The sequence below is a fragment of the Dryas octopetala genome, chromosome 1 (assembly GCF_963921425.1).
Source record: "Dryas octopetala chromosome 1, drDryOcto1.1, whole genome shotgun sequence".
In the NCBI taxonomy this organism is placed as follows: domain Eukaryota; kingdom Viridiplantae; phylum Streptophyta; class Magnoliopsida; order Rosales; family Rosaceae; genus Dryas; species Dryas octopetala.
In genome coordinates, this window is record NC_141366.1 from 19,507,290 (window position 1) to 19,520,061 (window position 12,772).

At 35.9% G+C, this 12,772-nt stretch overlaps 1 protein-coding gene and 1 pseudogene across 2 annotated transcripts; one reads left to right on the forward strand and one right to left on the reverse strand.

Moving 5' to 3' along the window:
• The first annotated feature begins 2,242 nt into the window (after nt 1–2,242).
• LOC147298914 (Ring/U-Box superfamily protein) lies at nt 2,243–7,119 on the forward strand. Of its 2 annotated transcripts, XM_086245677.1 has the most exons (9): nt 2,243–2,453; nt 2,617–2,680; nt 2,846–3,718; nt 4,060–4,178; nt 4,589–5,539; nt 5,620–5,923; nt 6,264–6,429; nt 6,663–6,768; nt 6,857–7,119. In XM_086245677.1, the coding sequence occupies exons 3-9, from the start codon at nt 2,885–2,887 to the stop codon at nt 6,972–6,974; spliced, it is 2,598 nt and encodes an 865-aa protein (XP_086101803.1). In that variant the 5' UTR covers nt 2,243–2,453; nt 2,617–2,680; nt 2,846–2,884; the 3' UTR covers nt 6,975–7,119. The 2 variants fall into 2 exon arrangements, with proteins under 2 accessions (XP_086101803.1, XP_086101800.1); XM_086245674.1 differs by having other exon boundaries at nt 2,617–3,718.
• A 181-nt stretch (nt 7,120–7,300) lies between these two features.
• On the reverse strand, nt 7,301–8,069 carry LOC147298915 (uncharacterized; annotated as a pseudogene).
• Nucleotides 8,070–12,772: the final 4,703 nt, after the last annotated feature.

The window sequence follows — 12,772 nt, forward strand, 5'->3', positions numbered from 1 at the left end:
CTTCCTTTCTTCAATGATGTCTATTTTACATTTTTCACCAACTTGATCAATAATATATTAACTAGCCAATAAATTTTATAGATAAAACTATTCGTATCAAATTTATTGGCCAATATATTTTATAGAAATAAAACTCATGTGAAGTTTATTATACAAGTAGATTTAACTTTTTTGAAAAATGTGATTAACAATATAATGTAGAATTACTCTACTAACTAGCCTAAAAATCCGTTTATTGGGTTGTTTTGTAATTTAAACTTAATTATTGTATGCCAATATAATAGAAGTTAAAGTCACAAATGTAAATATTATGTAGTATTCTAGAGATTGATTGATAGTGTAACCCCCTACACAGAAGTTGTATAATTGAAAACGACACACATTTGGTTTATTATTATTATTATTATTTTTTTATGATGTCCACACATACATTAGGTGATAGTAACAATAAGCAAGGAAACTTCTCAAAAGAATACAAGAAACAAGGAAATTTCCCAAAAACAAAAAACAAGAAACAAGAAAATTTCCCAACAAAAGAAGAAAAAAAAAGAAAACCACAAAACAAGAAGCAAGGAAATTGTTGGTAAATAAACTTTACACCTAGTCCTATTGGTTGGCACAACTATCCTTTGGCATACAATATTATATATTTTGTTTATATATATATATTTATAAAGGTCCATTGATTTTAACTATTAAATTTCAATAATTTTTTAATTTAGGTATCAAAATTAAATAATATTTTAGATTAGGTACGAGTTGAAAAGTCAAACAAAATAAGAAAGTAAAAGGTATTAGAATTTACAAATATTACATCACATGCCACTATAATAAAAAAATAAAAAAAATATTACATTAATTTATACTATATTGTATTAAAATAAAATAAAATCAATCCAGTCACAATTTAACTGTAACTGTCTTGGTAAATTGAAAGAAACAACTCACACCACTATACTATGTATTATTTTGAGTAAAAATATTGTTTTGACTTCTATTTATACAATATTGTAGTATAATTTATCTGAAAAAAAATTCAATTAAGTCACAACTTCTGTGGCTATCTCACAATTTAAATGTGACTGTCGTTCAGTCACAACTAAATTTGAAGTTGTGAGTATCGTACAGTCACAACTAAATGTGAAGTTGAGACTACATTAACAAATTTTCAATATAATATAAAAGTCTCAAGGGCAATTTTGTCAAAACTTTATAAATTTTAACTAACACCCATCATATGTGGAGTAAAGGACAAAAATGTCAAATGGAAAAAACTCAAATTAAATTGGTCAAAATGTTTGTGACCTAATCTAAAAAACTACATTTACATTTGGTAGTTCAATTGAAATATTATATGATTTTTATGCTATACCAAAAAATTATTAGAATTTGGTATTTAATTCTAATTTTCTATATTTATAATCATACAAATATAATATTGAAAAATGTTTCATGGGATGCAGCATCTCCATCCAAATGGATGCAAATCTGTCAACACACATCTCCAATAATTAAATGATAATTGCTTTGGTTAATACTTAATAGAATGTAAATGATATTGAATCAGCCCCCACTCACTCACAAAGTCACAAGTCACAACAAACACTCAGATCCCCACAAACGGCGCCGTATGCAGGAAAAGGCGGGAGTGGTCAAAATGAAAACGGCGCCGTTTAGTGCTCCCCAAGCTTGTACCCCACTTCCCGTTAAATTCAAGATTTGGAAGGATCGTAAAACGACCGGAAGAAATGGACGTGCGACACGTGTCAGCCCCTGGACGGGGTCCCCCAAATTTTTAGACGTTAGCATTACGGCAATATTTATGGGGAACGAAGACTCGGAAACGGTGACGTGTCCCCATTTATTCTTCGTAAATTCGCCGCTCTTCCCTCTCTGTCTCTCTGAAAAAACTTCCATTTCTCTCTTTGAAAAATTCTCTTTCTCTCTCTCTCTCTCTGTTACTTTCTACACAGCTAGGGTTTCGTTTCCTTTACTCTCAAACAATAAAGTTAGAAGCAGTTTCACTGGTACGTTTTTCAGCTCTCAAATTCGCAAATCGTTTATTTAAAACCTTGCGGTTCATGTTCTATTCGGTCATTTATCGGTTTTGATTGATTTCTTGTTATGAGTGGTTTATAATGCCAATTTAGTATTCTTGTATTCTTCAATTACTGGCTGTTTGGTTCCCGAGAAAATGATGGAAAATAAGTGTTTGAATCTCCTGTTTTGGATGTTAGGTATGGTGAGTCTAAGGTTGACTGAGCCTAAATGCTGCGTTAGGCTGTTTGCGTCTCTTGGGTTCGAATTGATGAGAAACGGGGGATTCAGCGTCCTAATTTCTTGTATTTTTGTATATTTTATTGGAGACCAAATTGAGCACTGAGGTTCAGGCCAAAAATAAAAACAGAGCATTGAGGAGTTGAATTGATTTCGAATTCTGCTGATTTTAGAAAGTTTGTTTCTTCAATCTCTGCCTTTTTTTTTTTTTTTTTTTTGAATTTAAGTATTTGAATTAGAAGGTTCTTATGTAAATGGTTTAGTTACAACTTCATAATGAATTGAAGCTTTTGAAGGAAAAAAAAAATTGACCTTTTGATTTCCTTTTCTGGAATGCAGCAAAAGTGAAGGAAGCAATCACACCGGTGATGAAATTTGTAGGGGATTGGATGATTTAATGCTGGTTAGATTGCTTGGTTATTATTTATAACGTTCATGTGGAAATGATGAGCGAGATGACAACTATGAGCTTGGCTAATTTCATCCGGATTTGATGATCTGATTTTTGAAAGGATCATCTGATTATTATTCCTGTTAATAAATGCGCCTTTTTATGCATTATATACAGATTGGATGATGGACTAATTGATAGTTTGAATTTTGGATTATGGCTATTGCTGGTCTACACAATGTTTCTGTGCTTGAGTCTTCTTTCCTTAGAGATTCTCAGCCTCACACATCTAGACGGATTGGTAATGAAGGGGGGAGGGTAAGCACCCGGGCATCCTCTCTCCTACGAATGTGGCGAGAGCTTGAGGATGAACATGTGGTGAGTCATTCCCAAGAGAGAGTCAGTGAAAGGTTGCTCCAGCAAAGGAGTGATGAGCTGATAGATGAAATCTCAAGGGGAGACACTACTGAAGGCCATGGTAATGAAAATGCAGGTGATTTGGAGGATGCGAGTGTGGGTGAGAGTGAGTACAGGACATGGTCCCCGGGTCGAATTGGGGCACCCAATGAACATGAGACTTCAAGCAATTTTAGCAGTGAGTATTCTTCTGATTTTGGGGAGGTTGAGAGGGAGAGGGTGAGGCAAATTTTCCGGGAATGGATGAATTGTGGTGGGGGAGAATGTACGTCCAATGTTTCTCATATGAATAACAGTTCAAGGGCAGAGTGGCTTGGTGAAAATGAACAGGAGAGGGTGAGAATTATAAGGGAGTGGGTACAAATGAACAGCCAGCAGAGAGGTGCTTTGGGTGACAATAGAGATGAACAGCCTGCTGAAATTGGTACTCAAATTGAGCGAGTTCGTGATGGTTTGGTTGTTAACCAAAATGAAGGCCGGTCTGAGCATACCCGGAGGGGCATTAGGAGATTATGTGGTAGGCAGGCCCTGATGGATATGTTAGAGAAGGCTGAGAGGGAAAGGCAAAGGGAACTTCAAGTCTTGTTGGAGCACCAGGCTGTATCACATTTTGCTCACCGCAACCGAATTCAGGTTCGTTGCTAGAATGTTTTTCACATCTGCAGTTGCTTGTCTTACTGTTGCTCTTTGAAAATGGGGTTTGTATTTGTTGTACTTGAGCGTACACTATCATTGCTGTGAAAGTGCTTATGTATGATATTAATGGTCATTAGGTAATGTGAATACCCACATAGATGTCCGTGGAGACAAAAATCCAATTTGATTCTGCACTTGACCTTCTACCATGCATTATTATTTTGTAGAAGTAATGGAACTTTGTTACTCCTGTGTATTTTTATCGGTTTTGCGACATGGAAAACTTTTTTGGTTACTAGTATTTCATGGCTACATAATCTTCTATTTTTCTATTGCAGTCATTACTTAGAGGCAGATTCCTACGAAACAGTAGATTGATTGAGAATGAGAGACCCACTTCCATGGCTGAAAGTGAATTGGGCTTATTGAGGCAAAGACACACGGTTTCTGGTTTGAGGTATTTTTGACAGCATTAGTTATGAAATGTTTTATCTTTCGTTTTAGTTGCCAAATTTTATTCTTCACTTCTTTCCCCTCAAGTACCATATAAGTTTTCTTTGCTAGTAAACTTTATGAATTTGATAGTGGGAACTTGCATCATCTAATAATTATGAATTCACCCATTCTCTTGACCCTCTTTTGTTTTCTATATTATTTGTATTCATTGTTGCATGTGTGGTTATTTTAGAACAATACTTGGCTCCATCCCTTGGAGGAGCACCTCCTCCAAGGGATGGAGCCAAGTATTGTTTGTCATTTTGTTGACTGATACTAAATTATTTTCTTCATTCATTTTGTCTTGTAAATAGAAAAATATGTGTTTGTTCATTTTTTCATTGATATTTTGGAATCTATTCTTTGGATTAGGGAAGGTTTTTTCTCCAGATTGGATAGTTCTGTCTGTGTTCAAGTAAGCAGCAGCCATTCTGATACATCTTCAAGTGATTCTAATGGTAATAGAAGTGGACATACTGAAGTGAACAATTTACACGAGGGCCTAGATGGTATTTTTGGACAATCTGAGCCTAATGGTGAGGCAAGTGATGACCGAGAACATGATAACTGTGCAATATCAGATGGTAGGGATGATTTAGGTGGCAACACCACTCAGGATATAGATTTGCAAGAATCTAATGCTCCTGTAGAGGGTTGGCAGGAAGAAGTTCCTGATACTGTTGTACGAGACTGGCAATGCTCAACCAGTATTGAATTCTTTGAAAGGAGGGATCAGACTGGTCCAAGCATGACTGGTCACTTTCAGGAAACCACTGCTGTTGAGCAGTCCCAAGAAAGTTTTAAAAATGTTGTTGGTGAGCATAGTAACATGCAAGAAGTCAGTGATGCATCTGACTGGCCATTTGAGCGAAATGGGGAGGAAAGTGTCATCCGTGGACTACCTGATCATGCATCTGATGTGCAAGACAACACGCTTGGGGAGGCAAATTTGCAAGAATTTACTTCTCAGCTAGAACAATGGCAGGATCGAGCCTCAGAAAATGAGGAAAGAGACTGGGAACGAGCTGATGTTGAGTATAATGGTTTGCAAGAAAACGATGGGGAAAATACAGTTGGAGATTATCAGGAAACTGCTGCTTATGATTGGTCACAGGAATTATTGGTGAACGAAGACAGAGAAAACACTCACCTCCAAGATGTCCCTGAAGTGTGGCATGAGGAAAGTGGTTTTCAAGAGGCTGTTCAAGATTGGTTAGAAGGGCCATCTGACCAGGATACTGTTCCAGACAGGCGGGTTGATACCTTTTTTATCCCTGATGACGATAATGTTCACAATATGGAGCTAAGGGAACTCCTAAGCAGGTGTCAAATTTGTTAATTTATGATTATGCATTGTGATCCTAAAAGATATGTTTTCTCATGGAATCTTATTCATGTTTCAGGAGAAGGGTCTCTAATCTTCTTAGTAGTGGTTTCCGTCAGAATCTAGATCAATTGATACAATCATATGTGGAAAGGCAAGGTCATACTGCCGTTGACTGGGAGCTGCATGATTCATCACCTCCTGAATCTGCAGAACACGATCTGGAGCAGACTGGTGGATATCAGAATGAGGTTCGAGTGGATTTAGTTGAGAGCCCTAGCCTTGCTCTGCCATCACAGCAAATACCTCCCTCGCCACTTTGGGAACAGGTGTCACACCATGATAATTGGTCACAGCATGACATGCATCAACGCTTTGGAATTGTGAGTTCACATAATACTTCTTGGAACTTTATTCCAATTTGTGACATAGATATGCTAACCTGATTACTTCAGCATTCTGAATGTTATTATTTTGTACATATGTAAGCATATGTAGTATCAAATATTTCTATATTCTTAGCCATAATAAATCACCAGCTCATGATTATCTTTGTGGGAACGCATGTGAATCTTATATTGGTTTGGTAGCGCTTTTGTCTAATCCACAATTAGCGCATAGCTAGGATTTTTCATTTTTCCTTACGATCTGGGTGTCCGTCACTTGCATTCTCAATTCATACGCTTTGGTTTATCCAATTGACTCATTGCTTGTTTGATACAGGACTGGGAGATAATTAACGATATGAGGATTGACATGGCTAGGCTACAACAGAGGATGAATAATTTGCAGAGGATGTTGGAGGCTTGCATGGATATGCAACTTGAGTTGCAGCGCTCAATTAGACAAGAAGTTTCTGCTGCCCTGAATCGATCGGATGTTTCACAAGGTTTGTCTATAATTTTGATGCAATCAAGTATATTTTATTCAGCCGTCTTTGTTGGTGAGTTTTTACCCTACATTGTGATCTCTCGGTTGGCTTAACCCTAATCCCTGAAACTATTAATTCACGCGGAAGACCATATCATTTTCCCACTCTTTTGTTGTTGACCAGTAATTTCCCTAAGGTTTGAATTCATTGCATTCCTCAAGTTGATTGTGGAGAGGTTACTTCTCTTGCAGGGTTGGGTGAAGATGTGGTGCCAGAAGATGGGTCTAAATGGGATCATGTAAGGAAAGGAATTTGCTGCATATGTTGTGATAGCAGCATTGATTCTTTACTGTACAGGTAAACTCCAAAATGTTCACATTGTGATTCAAATTTCTGGGCATGTGGATATTCTTAACATTGATTTTCTGTCCATTTCTTCTTGCAGATGTGGGCACATGTGCACATGTTCAAAATGTGCTAACCAATTGGTTGAGAGTTGTGGAAAATGTCCAATGTGTCGAGCACCCGCAGTTGAGGTGATCCGTGCTTATTCTGTGTTGTAAATTCAAAACAAGTTGAGATTAACAAAGATAGGCATCATAAGTTTTGTCCAAGCTCACTCTGTTTTATTTGTTTGTTTTCCATGGGGGAAGATGATGTCTTGTATAGTGTTTGATCGACATAACAAATGATTTCTTTGATTAATTATTCTGATCTAATAAAATATTGAGTACTAAATTAACATACAATTAGTATTACTCATGTTATCATGTAGAATAGTGAGTTTCACTTCATTATTTTCTTTTCCCAATAAATTCACTCCCATAATAAATATTGACAAAAAAAAAAAATGGTTATCAGCAATGAGTCGGACAATCGATTAATCCTGTCCATGCAATTGTGTAGTGTAATTAGGTCGAGAACACAAAAAAGGCATATATACATAACCAAAAAGATTGATCAATATACACATGCATGGCTAGCTAGATATTACCTAGAAAACATTAAAAAAAAAAAACAAATGAAAGACTAATAATATTAAGACTTGGAGGCTCTTGCAATATTGGACATGTGTGTAGCTACAGCCTTAGTCCCTTCTGCCATGGCATGCCTACCAAGTTCTCCAGGCAAAACGAGGCTGACAGCCCCCTGAATCTCCCTGGACGACAAGGTCTTTCGTGCCGTGTACATGGTCAGCCTCGCCGCCTCATCCGCCACCCTCTCAAACATGTCGTTCATGAAGTTGTTTAGAATTGTCATGGCCTTGGACGACATTCCCTTATCAGGGTGCACCTGCTTCAACACCCTGTAAAAATACCTGTTATACCCCTCTCCACCACCACCCTCTCCTCTCCTCTCCTCTTCCTCTTCTTCCTACTCTTTGCCCCTTCTTGGGTCTTCACCTCACTTTTGTGCTCTTCTTTTTTGGGTGTTTGCTCTTCATTATTGGGTGCTTGCTCTCCAACTGGAACGACAACGTTTTGGGTTTGGTTTTCTTCTTGGGTTTCAATGGGAATAGTTTTCAGTGGCTCTTTAGGACCACTAGTACTGCCTGCCTTTTTTGTCTGCTTGCTTTGAACCACTGAGACTTGTACTATTTACTCCACAACTTTCTTGGTGGTCTTCACTACCACCTTGGCTGAGCGCTTTGGAGCCATTCCTTTGTTTTCGTACAAAGAATTATGGATTTGAAAATGGGTCTATTAGCTCATGTTTCCAGCAGTGGGAGATGGGTTGATGGTGAGAGATATAAAGATTTGTAGTTACAGCAATATTGAGAAGATAATAACTGTGTTTAAGGGGTCACTCCATGTTGACATGTGGTGGACAGGTGTTAAGTGGTTTCTGAACCCAATGGCTACGTGGGGTAAAAGTGAAAGAAATAATTACCCATAACTACACATTTCCTATGTTTTTTAACTTGTAGTACCACTATTATTAATATATAATAATTAGGTTAGTTTTATTAACAATTAGGTTAGTTTGACTGCATGGGCTTTAGTTGACCGCAGCTGAGTGGGCTGCTTAGCAGCTGCGTGTGTTTCTTTCTCTCTCTCTCTCTCTCTCTTTCTTTCTTTCTTTCTTTCTTTCTTTCTTTCTCTTTCTCTCTCTCTCTCTCTCTCTGTGTGCTTGATCGAAGCCTGCTCGAAGCCTTCTAATGGATCTGCTCCGAGCTTGATCGAAGCCTTCTAGATCTGCTTTGACCACTTGTGGTACGTAGACTCCTACTTTGATTTTTTATCCGTAGAAGGTTCTTGATTCTGAAACTGCAATTTCTGGAACATTGGAAGTAAACTGAAACTGCAGTTTATTGGAGTTGTAGTTACTAACTGCAGTTTCTGAAACTGCAAATGAACTGAAACTGCAGTTTATTTGAGTTACAACTGCAGTTTCAGAAACTGCAAATGAACTGAAACTGCAGTTTTTTTGAGTTGTAAGCTTGCAGTTGTAATGTAAGTGAAACTGCAGTTTATTTGAGTTGCAACTGCAGTTTCAGAAACTGCAAATGAACTGAAACTGCAGTTTATTTGAGTTGTAAGCTTGCAGTTGTAGTGTAAGTGAAACTGCAGTTTCTGAAACTGCAAAGTAAACTGAAACTGCAGTTTTTTTGGAGTTGCAGGCTTGCAATTGCAGAACGATGTTTGTGAATGAAGATGAACAATTGTCGATTTGGTAAAGTTGAAGAAAGAGATCGATTTGGCAAAAAAAAAGAATATTAGGCGTGGTGTCCGCAAAAGAATATTAGCATTGTGGTAGTTGGTCCGCAAAGAAAGAAAGGGGCTTTAGGTGGTTTTGGTTAATAATTTGTGGTATCAGTACCTGCATGTTAACGCACTCAAAGTGAAATGGGGGCAAGCTTTTTACTTTTCATCGAAGCTTCCTCTAGATTTCGTTTCTTGATGGGCCCACAGCTGAAGTTTCCAGAAGAAGAACTTATGGGAATAGGATTGAAGCCAATGCTCTTCATGAATAATAAATTAATAATGGGCTAGACCCAATTATTGTATAAGGGTCCAAAATCCGTCCATTGAAATGCTAGACATCCAGAATTTTGGGCTGCATCGATGAGCACATATTGGGCTAGACCCAATTAATTTACCAACAAAACTACAAAAGTGCAATGCTTGAAAATAGAGCGACTTGTCAATAAGAATTCTTTTTTAACATGCATGACATTGCAGGATAAATGCGGAATGTGATGTTACAGATCGATCGACATTCACATTCCACAAGTGGTTTTGCGATTTTGTGAAAATAATAGTTTTTTTTATTCTTTTCCTTTCATGAGCCTTTGATCAAGTGGTAGATTGTGGGATCAAATTTAATCCTCATGCCTTGGGTTGACTTATTCTTGCATGCATCTCTCCAAAACTCCCAAATACAAAAGAAACCAAAGACAAATTAGAGGAGGCCTTTATCTTTTGGAGCTACTCTACTTGCTAAAGACATTCAAAATAGGATCCAAAGCTCTATCTTACCCTTGCTTATAGTTTACTACTATCCAAAACTTAGTATTCCCTTTCGCCCAATTATATAGTACCATCTTTGATAATGTCTCGGCTGAAAACAAGGTCCGCAATTCCGCATACATTGCTCTTTTCCATTTTTGAGTATGCTTGTACTTTTAAATTTAGTGGTTACAAATAGCATTCTCCTATTTTTCCGATGCAAGAAAATGTTACATATTAACCTTTGTTTTCTTTCTTTTTTTCTGTTTATTTCATTCCATCGGAAGGCATGGAGGAAAAAAATAGGAATGTCGGCTTAAAAGATAGAGTGACACTATTACTACCCCGAACATACTAATAGGAAATTAAGTGTACAACTTTTTCTTTCAAAACCGGCTTATAAGGAAATGCTATGTAAGAGCTCATATATTAAGCATAAGCATAAGATGTTCTATTTTTTCAGTATGTTGGCTGGGTAGCCAATTAAATGAAAGTCTTTTCCTTTCTTTGAGACGGCTTTCACTAACTTAACACCTACCAGTTTTCAATGACTCGATATTATCCTCATACATAATACCAATATTCGTTTTAATCTAGTCTATTTTCAAGTCCAGTTGTGCAGTAAAAGTTGTTCTAATTATCAATTGATAGGAACCTTGCTATGAGTAGAACTTGACCTTACTAAACGGGCTTATAAGTGAATGTGCTCAAGAGCTCATTTATATACTAGCCCAAGATTAGAGGTGTACATCGGGTCGGGCCAGACCAGACCGAGTGCGTCACGGGCATGGCCAGTTTAAAGTTGGTTCGGCTTGTTATTAAGTGGGTCGGGCTAGGAAAAGATTTTCTATCCCATTGAGTCAGCCCGGCACGAGCCCTCTCAATTTTTTATTATTTAAAGATTAATTGTTAGTTCCATAAATAAAAATATTTTCAAAAAACTAAATACAATTATATATTCAATTACAAACTTATTTCTTATTAATTGCTATTTTTTTTAAAATTAAATTAGCAAAAAGCCACAAAAAATTGTAAGTTTCACTCATAAACTCATGTAAAATATCTATTTATTTTTAAGCTACAAGAAGTTGTTTAAAACTAATCTTTTTTCCTAACGCCGTATGTAACCCTTATAGAGTTACACTTTATTTTATTATGATGCATAATGTAACTCTTGCTACTTGTAGCTAGAGTTATACTTTATAATTTCGTAGAATTACACTTTGTTGAATAATGTAGTATTATTTTAAAGTTTAAGCATTTAAAGTTTAAGTTTTATGACTTCATATTTAGGGTTTTAGGGCTTTAACCCTAAATTCTAAAGATTCTACCATAAACCCTAAACTCTCAAAAGAATGAAAAAAAAAAATTAAACTAAAACTTGGGTATGCTTGAGTTTGAATAGTATTGAATGCTCCATACTTGATTTTTTTAAATTGTGGCTTCAAATTATATTTTGTGTCTTAAAAATAAATAGATTAGAAGTTTGAGTTTATGACTTAAACAAGTTGTATATTGTGACTTATTAATAAAGAATTTAAAAAAAAAAAATTATATCGACATTGTTGATTAATTTTAAAAATTAAGTCTTTGATTTATTAAATAATAATAGAAACTTAAAATAATTAATTGAGCCAGCCCGACACGAGCACGACACAACCTGTTATAGGCTGGGCCATGGACCAGACTGAGCTTAAGGTTTAAAATAATTGAGTCGGCCCGGCCCGACCCAACCACGACACGAAGCACGAATAGAAACTTAAAATAATTAATTGAGCCAGCCCGACATGAGCACGACACGACCTGTTATAGGTTGGGCCATGGACTAGACTGAGCTTAAGGTTTAAAATAATTGAGCCAGCCCAGCCTAGCCCGACCCAACCACAACACGAAGCACGAATGTGTTGCTTTTAAATGGGCCGGGCCGTTATACACCTCTACCCAAGATGATATATTTTCTAATGTCGAATATTGGGATCCTAATACATATCACACACGTTTTAATAAATCTTTTATTCAAATTTGTCTTATCAAGCCATATTGGAGAGGGGATTTCAAAACTTCAAGTCTAGGGATAAATGCTCTTAACTAGTTATCTTCTAAAGATTTTTTTCTTCATATTAATTTTTACATAAAATTATTTTTAGAAAAACCCCACGGTGAGGAAAAATATAAGTTTTTGTTTTTTGAGAGGAAAGAGATATCGATAGAGAAATGGGTTAGAATTGAGACATTAAATTACAGGTTGGATCATTACTAATGTAGAAAAAAGTATGTAGATAGAGAGAAGGGAGACTTTGTATATAAGGATATTTAAATAAATGAATTAACGTTTATTAATAGCTAATTATATATTAGATCGATAATGACCCTCAATATATCTGTAATAAATTGAAAAAATATTATAAATTCATTGCAACCTTAATATATTAATGTCACATGACTCACATAGGGTTAAGGGATAACAATTAAACCACAAATAAATTAATCGAATTCTTCAGAGAAATTAATTAAGGTAGAGATATATATATATATATATATACATACATAAATGCAACAAAACAAAGATTGAAGATACAATATTCACAAGAAAGGAACAAGAAGAAAACCCAGGAATTAATTTATAATTTAGACATATTTTGTAGTCGATCACTTATTGTATCCAAGTAGAGACCTAAAATCATGATTAATCATGCGTATGTAGGGGTGTAAGAGATACATACATACATATACATAATACATGAAAAGTGAGAAGTACTAATTAATTAAGAAACATAATGAAATTAAAATATATACAGGGAGATGGTGCTAGCTAGCTAGCTAGAACTAGCTAGAAGCATGTTTTATATACTTGCACATCTCTTCTTAACCCTATTATAAGGACTAGAAGTAGATTCAAAGCATGATCGAAA